A 19791-nucleotide genomic window follows, 5' to 3' on the forward strand; every position below is an offset into this window, starting at 1 on the left:
TAAAATTATTATTGTGAAAACACAACAATCAAGTTTTGTTGTTGTTTAGCTTTGAAGCGGTACAAACACTATGCCATATATATATATATATATATATATATATATTTTTTTTTTAATGGGATTAGGATTCAATGCAAATATTCAGTGAGGAAAAAAATGTCACTAGTGTGCCTGACAAAGTTTTTTACGCATTTGTCATGCAAGTGTAAAAGAAGTTAACCCATTTAATTGTTAAAAAAAGGACGACTCTCACTACTTTGATTGTAAATAATTTTTCTTCTGGGAATTTACGCTCAACCATCTTTTGGAATACGCGTTGGAAAACAACCAGTGAGAATGCAAACCGCATGACTTAATCCTTTTAACGCCTATTGAACTGACAATGAGGTCTTTTTGCACATTATTTTGAAATGTTGCATGCCTTTTGTGCGACGTTGAGGTATATTCTTCTCCATAACGTTTCCGTGGGTATTGTTGTGCCACAAAATTCAACAACACTAAATGTTGGCCTTGTTTGTGGAGTGCTAATGTGTACCGTAGGCATTGTTAACACTCACATTGTTATCATCGTAGAACAATAGTCACATTAAGATATAATTAAAGCTGGTCCTCAGACCCCCTTTTCCATGAGGAACCTCGCAATAATCGTCAAATTTTGACACCATGCTCTGTCCCCATTACATGTCAGAGGCAAAAAAAAATTGCCAATACGCACTACCTGATTCTGATTGGAACTCATGTCTATTCCAAAGTAGGTCAAATGCTTTTTCATGTTCTTCCGTTTCATCCATCTATTACTTTGCATGGTCATTACTCAGGCTCGAGGTGTGGGTGAAAAGTATCCATCCAAAACTGTTCGAAAATGCACTTCTTCCTTTTTTTCCCCCTCCACTAGCATCCATCTGATATATTGAATAATTCAAATGCTGCCTTTTAGATGTATGAAAAAAGCATACATAGGTGAATATTCCAATTTGGGTATGGTGAAAAGACCCATTGTGTCTCAAAGGATGAGATGAGTGTACTTTGTGTAACTGACCCACTTACTTCTCTCACTCATGTGACAACATTTTTCTCCGCCACAGCACTCGTGGGAATGCTTTGTGGTTTGGTTGCTAGCTGCTACAAACACTTTCTTTAACCAACATGTCAGACCAGCCCGGGGGTGCCCTCCTGATTTGACATACACTAGAAGTGATGTACTATGGGAAAGAATATGAAACAGTACCAAGTGTTATTTTCTGTGGGGTATTTATGTTTGATGTAAATCTGCGCACTGTTTGACAAGTATGCAAGTTCAGAAATCTGCACACTGTTTCAAAAGTGTAGGAAGAGTAGTGTACAAAGTGCTGCCTCCACAGGTGAAAATTATTTCATTGTCTTTACATACGATTGCTTTTCTTTCCCGACACGCTGGGCTTCACTTCCACCAATAGATTCTGATCGGCAAGTTGCAATTCCCCTAGCTCCGCGCCCCAGTCGGTCGTTGAATGCCACACTTGCCATAATGTACCATAGATGTCGTTCTTCACACCTTCTATGTAGTGTAGCATATTTAGACAATATGTAATCGTCTATGCTTTTACAGTAGTTTAGGTTTACAGGCGGTGTTGTTTTTAAAGTGTGTTTAAGCATTTATCACATTTGTACATCACCGTTCTGTGTATTACAAGGACGTCTCACTTGCATTGACTGGGTATATCCCATCTATGCATTTACGCTGCAGTCACATTTGAAGATATCAAATTCCATGCGTTTTTTTTTTTTCTATTCATGCCACCATGACATCACAACTTTGAGCAAAGTATCAAAATTGTATCGCTTAAACCATGCAGAGTAAAACAATCGGGAATCCTTTTGGTGCGCTGACATCATGATTTGGTCCAAAAATTTGTGCAACATTTCAGGCTTTTTGTTTTTCGTACTCCTCCAAATTTTACGAGCTTTATAACATTTGAGAATCAAGCTTCCACTTTATCTGATCGTCTGGTTTTCTCCACTTTGACAGCATCAAGAGAGCACCAGTTGACGGTGGCGGCTTTGCTATCCCACGGATGTCCAGATGCTCCCTGAATCATCACCATGCAGAAAGAGGGCAGCGCATATTAGTCACCTATGAGCGATGGATGATGTAATTATGTCTGGGTCTTCCAGCAGACCATGGCGCTAAGTGGAGTCGCAGAGTGGGAAAAACTGCTTTCTCATAAGCGTTCCGGCCTCATTTATTGACATTGCCGAGGACCGGAGCCGATGTCAAGCAGAGGCGCCATGAAGTGACCTCACACTGATAAGTGGCACGGCCATGGAACTTAATCGCAAGTGGACTCTTATCGTTGTGTGTGAGGTTACGTGATCTTTCCAAAGCGTGGGCGGAGAGCTGTTTAAATCAGAGAAGTGACTAATTTTGATGCGAGACGCAGCCATGTTGCGGCGTGGGCTCCTGGCATGGGTGTCCCGCGTGGGCGCTGTGCTGGTGCTCCTGTGCTGCTCCTTGTCCCTCCTCTACGTGATGACCTGCAGTCCACTGCACTCAGACGACCAGCCACTGAGTCACGCCTTACCCCACGCTGGTGCCAATCAGCTCAGCCTGGGTGCTACAAGGCCCGTGGTGGGGGCAGGCGTGGCTGGAACTGGGCGAGCTGCCCAAAGCGGGGGACCCTCGGTGGTCCACTCCTACCAGGCGCTACTACAAGAGCGTGAGGAGCAGCACCGTCTGCACATCTCCTCACTGAAGAAGCAGATTGCTCAGCTCAAAGAAGCATTGCAGGAGCGCAGCCAGCAGCTCAAAGGTGTACAGGACAGCCTGAAGAGGGCCGTCGCCGGGGGCCCGCCAGAGGGGCACGGATCACAGGCGAGCGACCTCGGAGATGCCCAGGGAGCCAAAAGCCAACAGGCGGACCTCCAGGACTTTCTGAGGAGCCAGCTCTCCAAAGCCGAGGTGACGGCCGGGGCCAGGCTACCCAGCGAATATGCGGTGGTGCCCTTTGAGAGCTTCACCCTGCAGAGAGTCTACCAGCTAGAGATGGGCCTGACACGTCACCCTGAGGAGAAGCCTGTGAGGAAGGACAAGCGGGACGAGCTGGGCGAGGTGCTGGAGGCCGCCCTGCACAGCCTCAACACACCGCCGGCCCAGCTGGACGGCAAGAGTAGCAAAGTCTACTCGCAGTCTGACTTTATAGAAGGTGATAACACACGAAAAGACACATGACTCCACATGATATAGTGGAACCTACTTGGGAGGGATACTGAGGAAACTAAAACAGGATGTATAAATAAAACTAGCAATGGCACTAATCATCTCAACAGTCCAAACAGTCAATTAAAAAAAGTTTAAATCCACACCATATCATTGCATCTACTTGGGCAGCATATCAAGGAAACTAAAACATGAATAGCAAAACTAAAAAGAAAGTAAAAGCACTCACCCTCTGGAGCCGTTTGATCATGGAAATGGGGTAGAATACACTGGAACACTGTCATCCAGTGGTGTTTTATACTTTTCAATGCTATTAATGTGCAATTTCAACCACCATGTGTGTGACGCATGTTGTTGTTGTGCGTGATCACTTAAGTAAGGAACGTGTGTGTGTCTGTGTATCAGGATATCCTACCGAGTTGTCCTGCTTTGACCACAACTACAGGAAATGGACACAGCTGTTCCTCAGTCACAGTGGGAGCATCTCACATCTTGTCTGTCTTGGGAAACTCACCAGCCGCCTTTATACTGCCTGTAAAATCTGGCATTTTCCCTGTTCTGTACAAATTGCATTGAGACAGATTGGGAGGGGGATGAATTCAGCCCGCCAATTTTCTGCAATCTGACATAGTATCAGAGCTGTAACAGAGATGGTATATAAGAGAAGCCCACAATGTCTTGAAAGCATTTGTCGCTAAACGGCATCCCATGCAGTAACGATTGCCTCTTTCACACCGAAGAATTGTCTTACCGGAGCCGTAACAGCAACATTTATCCGCCTTTTCCTTGTATATAGGATATTGGTACGACAGGTGTGAAGTACTAGGTTAGGGTGGGAAATGGCAGGTCAATTTTATTTACTGTATTACTATTTACTTTTTTTACTTAATCGCAAAAGACTCAAAGGGCTTCACAGGCCAACAATTCGCAAAAATCAAGGTCTTGACCTCCTATCCGAGCAAGGAAAAACAGAGAAAACCCATTTAGGGGAACAAAAAGGCAGAAGGCTTCAGTAGAGATCACAGATGGCGGGATCCCCTTTTCAATTTGACCAGGCTGCAATGGATGCTGAGTGGGCAACATATATCACATGATATGATGCTGTACAATGTCAGTTTAAACAGCATGACAGTCCAGTTAATGAAATGAAGCACTGCGGGTAGATGCCACCGGGGAAATGATTCTCCAAAGGACCAGTCCCAAACAGTTGTTAGCGGAAACCTCCACAGTAACGCCTGCGGGAAAGTGGTCCTCCTCGGGTCTTGTCCTGGTCGGTCAAAGCCGAATCCTCCACTGCAACAGGCTCACTTATCTCATCGCCACCCAGCCCCTTCTTCGAGCAGGAGAGGAGGGGGGAGGAGAGAGGAGAAGCGGCAGTAAAACGGCCAAAAATCTAGATGTCAGGGGATGAGGCAGGGCACCAGACTAGTTGCTTACTAGGTGTGGTACTTTAACCAAATGGGAGAGTGTAGAAATTAGTAACAAGACAACAATTAAAGATTTCTACAGAGGGTGCCGCTCTGATTTCCTTGGGTAGGGTATTCCAGAGTACTAGAGCCTGCATAGGGAATGCTCTAGAACCTGCTGACTTCTTTTTAGCTCTTGTAGTCACCAAAAGACAGCATGTTGTGAGTGCAACGATCAGATTGGAACATAAGCTACCACTTAGACAGCAAGATAGGAAAGAGCTAAGCCATGTCATATTTGATGATTAAGTAACAAAACCTTAAAATCACATCTTGCATTATATTGGCCAGTGCAAGTTGGCGAGTATAGGGATAATATGATTAAACTTTCTAGTGCTCGTCAAGAGTCTGGCTGCAGCATTTTGTACTAATTGCAGGCTTTTAATTGTAGACATAGGAAGATAAAAAAGCATCACATTACAGCGATAGTTATAGTCAAAAAGTACAATAGCGAAAAATATGCTGGGCCGATTTCATGCCACAGTGTTGGTACATTTATACATACCAGGGAAATAAAAAAAATAAATAAAAAAAGATATCTTTTAGAGGCAGTGCAAAAGGGTTTTACAAACAGGTGGTGTCCTTCTGTTACAGCTCTGACACTACCTCTGTAACCGGAAAATTCCCATCAACCTTGTCCTCCCGTTCCATGTGTCATTTATACAGAAGAGCGAAGCGGAAAAAAATGCCACCTTAAACAGGCAGTGTAAAAGGGGCTAAAGGCAAAATTGGATAAATGCCTAGTCTTTCTTGCCTTACACCTCACGAGAGAGTGTGACAAAAATAATATTGGGGAAGGGTGCGTGAAATGTACTCTTAATTGGTCAACATTTTTGCAAAAACCAAAGCTTATCGCAGCGTCCCTGCTGTGGAACTCAAGCTTCCCATCCCAGGAGGCTCGCCAGTTTTGGGTGGTTATCTAAGTGGATCTTCTCTCTTTGAAGAGCGCGTTCCGGTTCATTAGCGTCTTTCCTTCGTGGCTCTTTTACTTCCTCTGTGGTCTCCATTCCCGCTTTTTGTGTTTCTCTCAGTGTTGATCTCAACCACAATTTGCAAGTCACAGTCCCGGTACTTGTTGAAAAAGAGGCTAATGTAAGACCCACAACAATAAAGAATTGGCATGGGTGACCAAAATAGCCCAGCATGGGTGTTTTGTTTGCATTAGCATTGTTGTACTGCAAAAATCTCAGTGAATAGAATATACAATGAAGTAGGGGTTGAACGACATAAGATTATTTGTAGTTGAATATGATGTGATTAAAGTTGAGCCTAAAATGATTAATCGATGAGGTCATTAAGATTATTTTTTTTTGCGCAGTACAGTGTTCTCCAACATTTTTTGCGCCATGGACCGGTTTAATGCAAAGAAATATTTGGACGGATAAAAACAAATGATTAAAAACACAACTCACCATTACACTGTAGTAGTTACTGTTAGTGGAAGCCATGCGCATGTTTTTCTCTTCAATGAGCTGTCCTCTTTGATCTTGTGTTCCATAGCATAGCATGTTGTAAGATAGGACATCTTAGGCAGGCTCCAAAAAATGTATCATTTCTATTTTTTACTGTTTGTACTTTTGTTTTCTTTTATTTAAGAATAGACTCATATTTTGCATGTGACGGTGCAACCGCTCTGGAGGTTTTTCTGTTGCTTATTAGCGACAACAACTTGCCCCATGTTTGCAAAGCCAGTATTAGACCATGGTTGCAGCTAGAAAAATAACACTCTCGCCCCCAGCCATTTTTACACGGACATAATAAGAATAAACAGAAAATCAGTCTTTAATAATAATCATAATAGCACGTGCTAGTTCGGTCACAAGTTTGTGTTTGCTTTTCCGCGCAAAGGCATCACGCGCACAGAGAAGGACAAAGGGACAGTGTACGAGCTGACCTTCCGTGGGGAATCCAGTCGGGAATTCCGCCGCCTGGTCCTCTTCCGGCCCTTTGGACCGCTGATGAAGGTGAAGAGCGAGCGGGTGGACACGGAAGACGTGCTCATCAACATCGTGGTGCCGTTATCCCGACGTACCGACAAGTTCAAGCAGTTCATGCACAACTTCAGGTGAGTACCCTAGCTCATATTCATAAATTTTCCATTTTAAATGGAGAGTAGACCCACAGGGAGATTAGCGGGAATAAATTTAAAATAATTTATTTTATTGCTGCTAGGTATAAAATCGCAACGTAAAAACTAGGACAGATTCAATGATAAGGGACATTCTTAAAAATGGGCTACATTATCTCCTTCATAGCTAATGTGCCTCTCCAGGCTAATAGACTAAAATCCAACGCTCTACTAAACGATAACATTTTAGCATAATGTTTTCCAGCTATCCATCCATCCATCCATTTTCCGTATCATGGGTAATTGTTTGCCTCGTCTGTATAGCGGATAATCTTCATTTTACAGTATACTCACATAGTGTAATGCCCTCACATTTGGGAAAGGAAAGCCATAGTCACCGTCACACTTTTCAGTCGTTTTCTTAACGCTGGGAGAACAATAAAACACAATAAGCACACTCACGGCGAAGTTGCTATGGCCACAGCTCTTGCCCAGACACTCAAGTAGCTTTGCTGACGTCACAAGTCAACCTATCAGGCCCCGCCTCTTAAATGCACATGCATGTACACAGACACTACAATTAGCAATGGGACAAGTGGCTGCCATCATGGAAAAAAACATGGAATGAGAACTTCAAACGCCTCCAAAGTCCTGCATAAGAATTAAATGAATGAAAACACAATTGATGACTAAAGTACATGATCTATTCTACTGCCCACAGTTTTTTTTTTACTGCAAGTGACACAGTTAGAAACGTTACAGTAATTTTTAGGGGGTCGGCTTGGAGAACACTTTAGAATTTTGGCCCGTAAGAGCTTGATGATGAAAATGTTTAACTGAAACTTGTCAGCTAATCAGGGAAGGGGTTCACCGAATAGCAGAAAAAGTATCGATTGTAGCTGTGGAAATTTGGACGAGGATGCCAAAGATGTCGAAAAATGTGGCTTTTGTGGGTGAGTGCAGGTTTAGTTGATTCTTCTTAACCTGGGTTCAATCAAGCCAAAGGGGTTTGGTGAGTCAGCCTCAGGGGTTCAGCATAGGTCAAAACACACACATTGTGTCTGTGTGTGTCAGTTCCGTTCAATCCACTCATATGATTCGTGACAACTCTTCAAAACAACAACGCTCTCAGCCTTTTGGCGTGACCAAATTGTAGAATGGCACTTGCAAAGGTGAAGCCGAACATTCCTGAACTTATCCCTGTAAGGCAAGAGCAAAAGTTACATTGATTTGAAGTAATGTACATTGACCCTAACCCTAACCCTGATATAATATGTAGCTATGTTTTGAATTTGAAATTTTTTTTTTAAAAAAAACATTTTATTTTTCCATTTACAAAGGGTTTGGTGAATGCACAAATGAAACTTTCGGGGTGTAGTACCTCCAGCAAGGTTAAGAACCACTGCCTTAAACTCATAGCAAACACAAAAAGGCCAAGCATCATTGAGTTTTGATGCTGTAATTCACAGTCGTAAGCAGACATCTGCGGCAGATACTTGTAAGCTATGTACATTCACTTAGAGTTACATTTTTTTTTAAAAACATGCTGATTCCCTTAAATTATCAGAGTGATCGATTTATTTTCTGTATCCCAGTAAAATGTTTGTTTGCATCTTCCACGAATAAATCACGAAACCCCTTTTTTAAAAACAGAAAATAACATGCGCGGCCGCGTCCACCTCCTCTTCGCTCTCTCTTGAAGTCACCACGAAAGAAGGAAAATAACGAGAATGTTGTGCTGATGTCGTTTTATTGATACGTTACCTTATGTTGGCGATTGTAGGTGTGCTGTTGTGGCACACATTGCACTTTTTTGTACTTGGTAAGTGTGAAAAGAAATTACTCCTGTGAAGCTTCGAGGCAGAGATTTTGCATCGAGCTTTTTTGTAACCACATTATTCACGTTATTCGATTAATCGTTGTAGCCGTATCTGGAACATACCATCAGTCATGAGTCACTGTATGCGTCAACAGTCACCAAGCTGACATACTTGTTTCTGCTTGGTAGTCTGTCAGCATTAAAGCTCACACACCGCAACGTCCTTCTCTCCTGTAAAGTGTGTGATTTATGGCCACCAGTGCTGTTGCTTATCACATCTTTTTTTCCACCAGTAAATCCTGCTTAGTTGCACTGTTTCAGCCTGTTCAAATGCCCTCCGGGGGGCACAACAGTTGATCTACGGCGGCGTGGCACAGCGTTTACTTACTTAAAAGAGGCGCTGAGCCAACACTTCAGCCTCATCCATATTGAACGTGTGTATGCGTTTGTGTGTGTGTGTGTGTGTTCATGTGAGCAGGGAGAAAAGATAAGCTATGAATTCAAACATTAGCAGAGAAAATTGCTGCTTTTTTTTCTCACCATGAATCTCCCCCTCAGATCCTGACGAAAATCAATTTGCCTTCTAATTGTGTTGCCAGCGTTTAGACGGAGCCGCTCAAAACAGCATCTGTCGCGGCCTGAACAAACGTTTCATTCATGACATTTTAAGCTATTTAAGTTCATCCAGTTGGATTTGATGACAATTTGCTTGCTTTGATCAGTATAATCGCATGTGCATATTTGCATTGCTATGCCTGCGTGGGTTTTCTCCGGGCACTCCGGTCTCCTCCCACATCCCAAAAACACGCATGGTAGGTTAATTGACGACTCTAAATTGCCCGTAGGTGTGAATGTGACTGCGAATGGTTGTTTGTTTCTATGTGCCCTGCGATTGGCTGGCGAACAGTTCAGGGTGTACCCCGCCTCTCACCCGAAGATAGCTGGGATTGCCCGCGACCCTAGTGAGGATAAGCGGTACAGAAAATGGATGGATGGATGTTTACAAGGACACAGTTGAATAGCATCCTATTAGAGAACATGTCCACACAGTCTTTTTTGGAAGATTTGTCTCTACATAAGGCTAGTAAGCCTCTGCATATGTGTGATAAATTTAACATGCTTCCATTAAAACCTCCTGCAGACACACAACATTCCACTGCTTAAACATAGTTTTGTGCCAGAAATTAACCAAAGCAAATAAGTGGCTACTTTTCCAATCAGTGAAGCCGCGATTGTTTCTTTAAATAAATAGAATAACCAGTGTGTAATTCATATTGTTTTTATGTATTTTAATTTTTACATTTCTTCTGTGTCCTTGTTTTTAAATGTAGGTTTAATTGTATTAGAGTCATGTGAGACGAGATTGAAGTTGGTGTTTCAAATTTGCATTTTTAGACAAGGTTATGGTTTCAAAGTCAGGTTTTAAACAAGGGTGAGTCGGAGTAGCAGGGTTTAAAATTAGGGTTTTAAATTGTTCCAAGTGAGGGTTTCAGCTGTGGTTAGGGTTTCAAGTGAGGGTTTTAAGACATTGTTAAGGTTTTAGACTAGGGTTTCTAGCTGTGGTCAGGGTATGAAATTGGAATTTCAAGCCATTGTTAGGATTTTAAATTAGGGTGTCATGCCAGTGTTACAAATTCAAATTAAAGTTTCAAGTCAGGGTTGGGGTTTCAAACAAGGGTTATGGTGTCAAGTTAGGGTTTCAAGACTGGGTTGCGTTTTCTAACCAGCGTTAGGGTTTCAATTCGATTTTCAAAAGATGGTTTCGTGCTAAGATTATTTATTTGTATTTTCGAGCCAAGATTCAAGTTTTAAATTAGACTTTCAAGATGAGTTGAGGGTGTCAAGCTAATGTGTGGGTTTCAAATTAAGGTTTCAAGTCAGAGTTAGCATTCCAAACAAGGGTTAGGGTTTCGAGCAGGGCTGTCACAATCGATTATCGACAAATAATCGATCATGAAATTGATCAACTATTTTGATAATCGATGAATTGTTTAGAGACCTTGTTTAACTTTGAATTGTCCAAATACTTTGATTTCAGCCTGTCATCAGTAAATATTCTCTGATTTCTGCAGTCCTTCTCGAAAGCAGACAAACTACCGTTTTTGTTTAATCAAAATAAGACATGTCAACGTTTGCTTTTACTTTGGAAAACAATGATAAATGTTTTGTTTAATCAATAAACAATACCAAATACTGTAAACAATAATAGTCAGTTGATAAGCAGTAATCCGAAAAATAAAATTGTAGTACACTGTAAAGCAAAAAAATTATTAGATAAATTGATGCATTAATTGAAACATTCCTTAGTGACAGTCCTAGTTTCAAGACAGGGTTACATTTTCTAACAAGCAGTTTTGGTTTTAAATAATGGTTTCAAGCGAAGGTTATTTCATATTTGGATTTCCAGCCAATAATAGGGTTTTAGATTAGGGCTTCAAGACGGTTTGAGGTTTGAGGGTTTGGATTTCAAAGTGAGGTTTTAACCCTGTATTAGGGTTTCAAGCAAAGGTTAGACTTTCAAATCGGAGCGTATGTTTTTTTTTATGGATTTCCATCGATATTTTTTTTTTCTGCTAAATTGTTTATCTTTTCACTTGGAGCTGTCTGTGATGTGAAGTGAGTCACAAATGGAAAGAGATTTTGAGGGGGTAGGTTGGAATCTCGGCTGTGTGGAGTTGTTGCACGTGGTTTCTGCCACATTCCAAAAGCATGCGTGCTAGCTTTATCGCAGACTCTAAATTGTCCTTAGTTTTGTAAGTGAGTGTGAATGATTGTCTATAATGTGCCCTGCGATTGGCTGGTGTGACGACCAGTCCAGCGTGTTCCCCACCTCTCGCCCGAAATCGACTGAGATAGGCTCGAGCACACCCATGAGCCTAGAGGTATAGAACATTGATGGATGGTTAGTCAATGGCAGTCAATGGTGTGCTTTTCTGACAGATGTGTTTATCCAACCTTTGAGTTAAATGTGCTTTCTTAATAGCAATGTTTGTGTGTGTGTGTGTGTGTGTGTGTGTGTGTGCGCATGCATGCGTGTGTGTGTGTGCAGGGAGGTGTGTGTGCGCCAGGACGGCCGCGTCCACCTCACGGTGGTATATTTCGGGAAGGAGCAGGTGAACGAGGTCCGCCGTATTCTGGAGAACACGTCCAGGTGAGTCCGGAAATCAGTTTTCTATCTATGTATCGATCTGAATGAGGAGGGTGTTACGGTTGCTATGGCGATGCATTTGGAGCGGCACCCCTCAGAGGATTCATGTTTGGCCTCGCCACAAAGCGTCTCTCTTTGTTGTCTCTTTGCCGGGAAGACGATGGAAATGAAAGCGAATAGCGATATTCCAGAGATTGCGGAGGAAGGGAATTATGATGGGTAGGGCCTCGTAAAGGGAGATGAATTAAGCAGAAGTAAGTGAAGATGTAGGCAGCACACATTGGATTTGAATAAAGTGCAAGGGTTTTTTTAAACTTTTTTTTTTTAACCACAGCTCTTCATGCAGCTTTTTTATATATTCCCCTTGAATCCCTCAAAGAAACCCATGTGTGCCTTTTCAGGTTCGTACTGACGATACAAACAGAAAAATGCAACGGTTAATCTATTAAATCTAAAACAATAAATGCAGTTTGTGCCAATTTATCAAGTGCAGGAATGATTTATAAGTGTTTTGTATTCTGTCTAGCTAGTAGTGACAGCTTGATGAACTGTATGGTGAGCAATCGGATTTATATTTCCTATATGAAATAATGCAAACAAAATGAAAATATAATAATCTTTTTTTCATATCAGGGTTAGGGTTTCCAAGTAGGGTTTCAAGTCAGGGTTAGGGGTTTTAGTTAGGGTTTCAAAGTAGGGTTTCAAATCAGCATTATGGTTTCAATTCGTGTTTGGGGTTTCAAGTTAGAGTTAGGGTTTTAATTTTGAGTTACTGTTGCAAAGTATGGTTTCAAGTCATGGTTGGCATTTCAACTCAGGATTTCAAAGTAGGGTTTCAATTTAGGGTTAGGGTCTAGAAGTAGGGTTTCAAATCGGTTTCAAAGTACGATTTCAACTCTAGGTTCGAGTTTCAAGTTAGGGTTTCAAAGTAGGCTTTCACATTAGAGTTGGGGTTTCAAAGTAGGGTTTCATTTTAGGCTATGGTTTCAAGTGAGGGTTTCATACTAGGTTTAGGTTTTCAAATTAGGGTTTCAAGTCAGGGTTTGGGTTGAAGTTAAGGTTTGAACTCCTAGTTTCAAACTAGGAGTTCAAGCTTGGGTTGAGGTTCAAAAGTAGGGTTTCAAAAGAGGTTTCAAGTCAAATCAGGCTTTCAAGACTTGTTTAGGGTTTTAAATTAGGATTTCGATCAGGAGTTAGGGTTTCCATTTAAGCCCGTGTTAAATAAATATCAACCCCGTGTTAAAAAAGGGTTACAGTTTCAAATGAGGGTTTCAAACCAGGGTTGGGGATTGACAGTAGGGTTTCAAGTGGATGAAAATAAAAGAAGCAGAAGGGAAAGGATCATCTTCACACAAGCTTTTATTTCCAAATTATTTTGTCTTTCTTTCCATTCAAGTTGGATTCGCTTGAGAGACTCTTTACAGACTTGTCAGGAAGAAAGGGGATCACATGAAGCTCCTGACATGAATAACAAGCTACGCTGACTGACAGCTTGGGCACGTCAGTCAGGCAAATTTCAATTTCCACCTTTGTTTGGGACACTGAAAGGATTCTCGTGGAGGTGACAGCTTTTCTGCTATCCCAAATATGCGCCAGGACTGATAAGTGTGCCGTCCAGCTGCAAGTACGCACATGCCAGAATCACACACACACACACACACATTGGTTCCCGACAACTACATGAACAAAGCGGCATGAAAACTTGGCTTCCTCTTCCGGAATGGAGGAACAGAACGGGACCTGCCACGATGCCTCTTCAGGCTGACGACATTCCCAGCAATTGGGATGTTATCGGCACGCTCCATTGGAAAAACAACACACAACTCAATTTCAAGTCAGGGTTTGGGTTTTAAACAAGGGTTAGGGTTTCAAAGTAAGATGGTGCAAGAGTTTCAAATTAGGGTTTCAAGCCTGGGTTAGGGTTTCAAATTGGGGTTTGTATTTTGGGTTAAGGTTTCAAAGCAGGCTTTCAAGCTAAGGCTAAGGTTTCAAATTAGGGGTCCAACCTGGGGTAGGTTTTCCAACAAGTATTAAGGGTTTCAAATTAAGGCTCCGATTTAGGCATTTTCAAGAATGGGTTAAGGTATCACATAAGGATTATGGATTCAAACATGGGTTCAGATTTCAACAGTAAGATTTTAATGAAGTGTTTAAGTCTGGGTCAGGGTTTCAAACAAGGGTTAGGGTCTCAAAGTAAGGCTTTGAGTCAGTGTTAGAGTTTCAAGTGAGAGTTTCAAGCCATGGTTAGGGTTTCAGGGATCCAAGTGAGGCTTCTGACAGACTAAAGAAGAAAACATTTCGTATGCCACCACACTATTTAGAGCTCAGAAGACGACTTTGGAAGCATTCGATATTGTCCTATTGTTGACATTCGAACTGCGTTTTTTTTAACACCCGACAAAGGAGGGGGGTCCGTCTCCTCTCTCCCTCATGTGCAGCCCGTATGAGCTCAGCATTAGTCACTCACCACCTCAGTTATTCCGCCCCAAGGCTACATCACAGCTGTCGCAGCTGTTTACGCATTCCCCGGCGACTTGGGCCACTTCGCAGTCGTCACCGCGTTTGGAGATTCTCCAAAGAACGACGGCGTCTGCTCAAGCTCAGCTGTGGGAACCCTTTTGATATCAACACTCAAACGCGTCCCGTGGTGAAATGAGTCTTGAGATACAAGTGGCCCGACTTAAGGGTTTTTCAAGCTACGACCCATTGTTCGGACGTTTTTTTTTTTTTTTTGGCTTTGACTCTGGAGCAAAATTTTGAGATACAAGTGGATTCAAAACAAACACAAATTTGTCTTCTGCTAGCTTATAAGCTAACTAGCTAGCTAGTGTTGTAATGCTAGTGTTATAATTCAACTGTTTAATTCTATTATTTTTTATTATAACGCTATGTTTTTATAAAGTACAATTTTATAAAATTCTATTTTACTTCCTTATTGTACAATTTTATAGAATGCTATTTTCCTTCCTCCTGTATGTTCATTTCAGTGGGGGAAATATGTTTTGAGATATGAGTGCTTTGAGTTACAAGCAAATTAAACTTTTATCTCACGGCACTACAGTTCATGTTGCTGCTCTGTGTGTGTTAAATTAGCAGTTGTTTAAACGTTTGTACTTACCGTAACATCTACGCTTGTTTACATTATCCCGTCTATGGCGTTTTGCATTATATGCTACTATTAAGCTAGCTGACTGTTAAAAGAAATGATGTGGTTTGGGGGCACATTTGGGTGGTTAAATGTATAAAATGTTTAACTCACTCAAGAGATCTCGACTTGCCTCAAAAGAATACTTATCTTGAACAATCCGAATCATAACTTCAATAAACTCAAGTATTAAGTGAAAAAACTACTCAAATACAGAGTAATTGGTGATAAAAAAAATATTCTGATTTGTTACTTTTTTAAATCAGAGCATGAACATCAAATAGACATGATGTAAAATAGCAATGTGGAAATTCAGACAGTGCCCAACAATATCACTTAACTAAAACAATATATATTTTTTTTAAAATAACATAATGGAAGGAAAATTTGCCCACAAGAAATGGTCTTTCTACTTAATTTGTTTACACCCATGTTTTTTCAAGTTCAGAGTGGAATTCTTGTAGGCTGAAATGTGGATATTTTTAGGCACACACAGATGACAGTGCGTGACATAGCTGTTTCTTTTTCACTGTCTGTAAGGTAAACAAATGAAAATTTAATAAATACCTCCTTTAAGTTTTCTACAGTGAAATATTTTTTCCAAAATTTTAGTATAACTGAAATGTTAATCTTTCACTCTTTGTTTTAAGTTTGAACAAAAACAAAAAGTGCAGGGGTGCAAGGTGTTTCCAAGTTTAGCAGCATCTCTTATAAAGTTAACAGGAAAAAAAAAAAAAAAAAAAGTGGTTTCCTGAAGTTTACCGAGTTTTAAATTGGACTCCTATTGGCCATCGGATTTGACCATCTGAGTATAGGTTAAACAGAAAAGAAAAACACAAATAAGTGAATGCAATTTTAAGCACTACGCAGATGAACGGCTGCCACTAAAACATCCAAAACCATAACTTGTGTGCTTTGAACATAACGGCTGATGGTTCTATCAGAACTTCTCTAACCGCCCACGCGCTTCCAATATCACCCTGCAGGGAGGCACACTTCCAAAATTACACTCTAATGCAGCTGGATGAGGAGTTCTCCCGAGGTCGGGGTCTGGATGTCGGTGCGCGGGCATGGAAGGGTGGCAACGTGCTGCTCTTCTTCTGCGACGTGGACATCTACTTCACCTCCGACTTCCTCGGATCTTGCAGACTCAACGCTCAGTCCGGTAAATTCTCCATTCACGTATATATAGTATACAGCCACAAAAAGACCTGAGAGTACAAGCTTAAAGGGCCCATATTTTAGCTATTTGGACCGCCATAGAGTAACTCTCTAACATGGACTTAGTATAAAAGTGTCAATTTCATTTCAAAAAACACTGTCATACTAGTATCCAGAAAAGGCCCCTCTGACAGCTACTTCTGTATGACCCAATTTTTTTTATCCACTTTGTCCAATATTTGGCTAAGACCGCCTTCTGTCCTCTGATTGGTTGCCTCTGTGTAAAACACCCAACCCTCACTTCTTGTGAGAGCACACGTTTTTGTTACGTTGACAGCGTTGGCTGGGAGCGGCGGTGTAGGCGGAGATCTTTACTTGTGACGAAGATAAGCTCGATAAATTCGAATGACCTGATTTCAGGCCTCTCGACAGAAAAACCTCTATAACTCAGGAATGTGTGGATGAGTTTAATTCATATTTTACATGTTTACTGAGACACCATAGAGCTAATATAACATCCCAAATACTATAAAAAGTCGGTTTGGTAAAATATGGGACGAACATATATGGAAAACATCATTTACATGCTTACGTTTACCTTTAAGCAATGGCTATTTGAATACAAACAGTCGGTTAACACATTTAGACATATCAAATAACTACTCATAAGCATGTATTGTTATGCTCTACAAAAAATAACTAACATTACAGCACTTTACTGACTCACTCACAGCAGAAGCAGAAGAAGATTCTTCTTCGCTTGTGTCTATATGACCGTGTTATAGTGCACTCCATCCCGGTGGCCAAGGAGGGAACAGCACATTGAATTGGATTGCAGTATTAAATCATGATGTGGTACAGGGGTAGTAACTATTTAATGTTTAATTATATATAGTCAATTGAATTCTGTTATTACTTTTTTAATAAGATGCAGTATGATTTTTCCGCATTAAAAAACAACATTTGAGCATGGTCACAGAATGAATTAAACTCATATCTCAAGACACCATTGTTTACAGTTTTACATTGACTTACAAGTTTAATTTCTCCCATGAACAAGCTTGTAACTCACTTGATTCTAGATAAAAATAAATTTTCCCAACTGAAATGAATTAAAATGCCATCCATCCATCCATCCATCCATCCATCGTCTGTACCGCTTTATCCTCACAAGGGTCGCGGGCGTGCTGGAGCCTAATGCCATACATTTATATTTATTTTTAACCTGTCCTGATCGACAATAAATTAAATAAATAAAATGTTTCTGCTGCCCAAATTTTTTTTTAGAAAAATTGGTTTTTTTTTTAACAAAGAGAAAGACAATGTCAAGAAATTAACTGTTTTTTGTGTGTCATTACTGTATGTGCTGTGGTATTCGTGTGTTGGATGAGTGCATTAAGAGGTGTGGCCCAAAGAGTGTTGCAACACGTTGGCATGTGTGCATCTGGCCGTGAGATGTGGTCTACCGCAGCATCTTGGGATTGTTCTGATTTTGTATTTGTGTGTTTGACCGTTCGTCATATTCTATAAACAGCTTAGAGTACATTAGCAATTGCAGACATTACTTTAAGTCTTCCATTTTTTCACTTCACTCGTTTGGCAGCGTATCTGAAGCTTGCTCATATCTCACATTTTGGCTCACAACACAAAGCAAGAAATTGATAAAGCAACACCTCTTTACTCGAAAAAATTCCCGAGTTGAGGCGCCCAAAAGTCATGGGATTCCTGTCGCTGTTTCCTATTAGCCAAGACTTTGCCTCCATCTCATTGCAAGTTAGGGCATTACAGAAAGAGCAAAAATGCGTCGAGATTCCACAAAGAAGTGATGTATTTATTTATTTATTTTTGGTGCAAATAGCTGATCATATATTCCAAAGAAAAAAATGCCACTAGGTAAATTTGAATAGGCGGGCTTTGCTGTAGTAGCTTGGTGTTACTGATAATCATGTTACTTTGATCAGTGTCTTTATATATCCTGCTTTTTTTCCCCCCCCATTCCAGGTAAAAAGGTCTTCTACCCGGTGTTATTCAGCCAATACAACCCCAAACTGATCTACGGTGGACCCGAGCACATCCCGCCAATGGAGCAACAGCTGGTAAAACATACCCAAAAGGAATAAAAAGTTTAGCCAAGAGGAATTCACTCGAGCCATGCTAATCTATAGTGCAGCAGGGAGGCCAGGAAAGTATCTCCCTTTTGGTCTTTTAAGCTCACTTCCTGTCTTCACAGGTGATGAAGAAAGACACAGGATTCTGGAGAGATTTCGGATTCGGCATGACCTGCCAGTACCGCTCGGACTTCATCAACATAGGTAATGATCAAAGGTTCAGCAGTCAACCGTTGCCTTTTGAGACGTCCGACATCTCGGCCGGTTTGTAATGTGAGGTAAAACGGACTTCCTGGCAGTTTCTTCACTAATGCTATGCTAACAGAATGAACGTCGGTTGTTCAGTTACATTACACGTATCCATGTTTTATTTCATTACACTGCATCACAACGGTGGCAGCATACGTTTGCATAATCCAATAGCGTCGCGTCAAGATCAATTTGCATCCATTCAGCCTCGCAAATGGAGTCACGCGACGGTAAAACAGACATTTTGTTTTGCTTAGCGGCCTGCTCTCTGGGAATGTTCTGACATTATGTTTTAAATAAACAAGCATTTTTGGCAAATCAAGTAATCCTTTGACGCTTGCTGAACTGAGGTCGCGTTAGGTTCTTCTTGCGTAATGTCATCCATGATGGCGGGTCGTCTTTTGTAACAAGTGTCACATTAGATACACTGCATCCGGAAAGTACTGTACAAGTAAAATATTATATATGATACTTTATAAAGCAGAGTAATGACATAACTACAGTCAATAGAATGTAAAAAGAATTCAACAGTTTGTGCATCATAGTTCAATGCTGAAATCCAATTAATTGTGCTGCTCTTTCGGCTGTGCCCGCCTTGGCCACTGGGAGGCAGTATAATGCTGTACAGTCATGCAGACACAAACGAAGGAGAATACACTTCTACTTCTACTATAAGTGACTCATTTCGATGCTATAATATTAATAGAGGTAGAAGAATTTTTTTTTTTTTTCTTTACCGCTTATCCTCACTAGGGTCGCGCGCGCGTGCTGGCGCCTATGCCAGCTATCTTCGGGCGAGAGGCGGGGTACACCCTGAACTGGTCGCGAGCCAATCGCAGGGCACATATAAACAAACAACCCTTCGCACTCACATTCACACCTACGGGCAATTTAGGGTCTTCAATCAACCTACCATGCATGTTTTTGGGAAGTGGGAGGAAACCGGAGTACCCGGAGAAAACCCATGCAGGCACGGGGAAAACATTCAAACTCCACAGAGGCGGGGCCGGGATTTGAACCCCAGTCCTCAGAACTGTGAGGCAGACGTGCTAACCAGTCGCCCACCGTGCCGCATAACAACAAAGATTATAAACCAAAGTATTCGCCAACGACACCCAAAAGTAAATGATCTTGTTATTGCCAGCACTTGCTGAAATTAGGACCGTCCAGTGACTGAGTTCATAGCCATCTTATCTGTCTAAATGTGTTGCTCCACCATTTGTGTTCAAATACCCGCTGCTTTTAAAACTGTGATTATTCATGTTAACCATTATCATGACAATAGCGTTTGGTTGTTAGCAATAGCGTTTGGATGTTAGCATTAAGCTAAGCGGACTTTTTCATTTGAGGCAAAGCTATTTTGTTTTAAATGCAGAATGTTTCATTCTCTTTGTTTTATGTTAAGTTTGACAGGAAACTTCAACTGGGAGT

General features: G+C 41.3%; 1 protein-coding gene across 1 annotated transcript in view; it reads left to right on the top strand.

Annotated features, from left to right (window-relative positions):
- Nucleotides 1-19791, top strand: part of csgalnact1a (chondroitin sulfate N-acetylgalactosaminyltransferase 1a) — a 33573-nt gene that overhangs the window by 10909 nt on the left and 2873 nt on the right. The window contains exons 2-7 of the mRNA XM_061698182.1: nt 2009-3182; nt 6511-6727; nt 11599-11700; nt 15829-16007; nt 18005-18099; nt 18234-18315. Coding sequence (XP_061554166.1) covers nt 2408-3182; nt 6511-6727; nt 11599-11700; nt 15829-16007; nt 18005-18099; nt 18234-18315 — 1450 coding nt within the window. The 5' untranslated portion in view covers nt 2009-2407. The remainder of the gene's footprint in view (nt 1-2008; nt 3183-6510; nt 6728-11598; nt 11701-15828; nt 16008-18004; nt 18100-18233; nt 18316-19791) is intronic.

Source organism: Phycodurus eques, chromosome 15, assembly GCF_024500275.1.
Source record: "Phycodurus eques isolate BA_2022a chromosome 15, UOR_Pequ_1.1, whole genome shotgun sequence".
Taxonomy (NCBI): domain Eukaryota; kingdom Metazoa; phylum Chordata; class Actinopteri; order Syngnathiformes; family Syngnathidae; genus Phycodurus; species Phycodurus eques.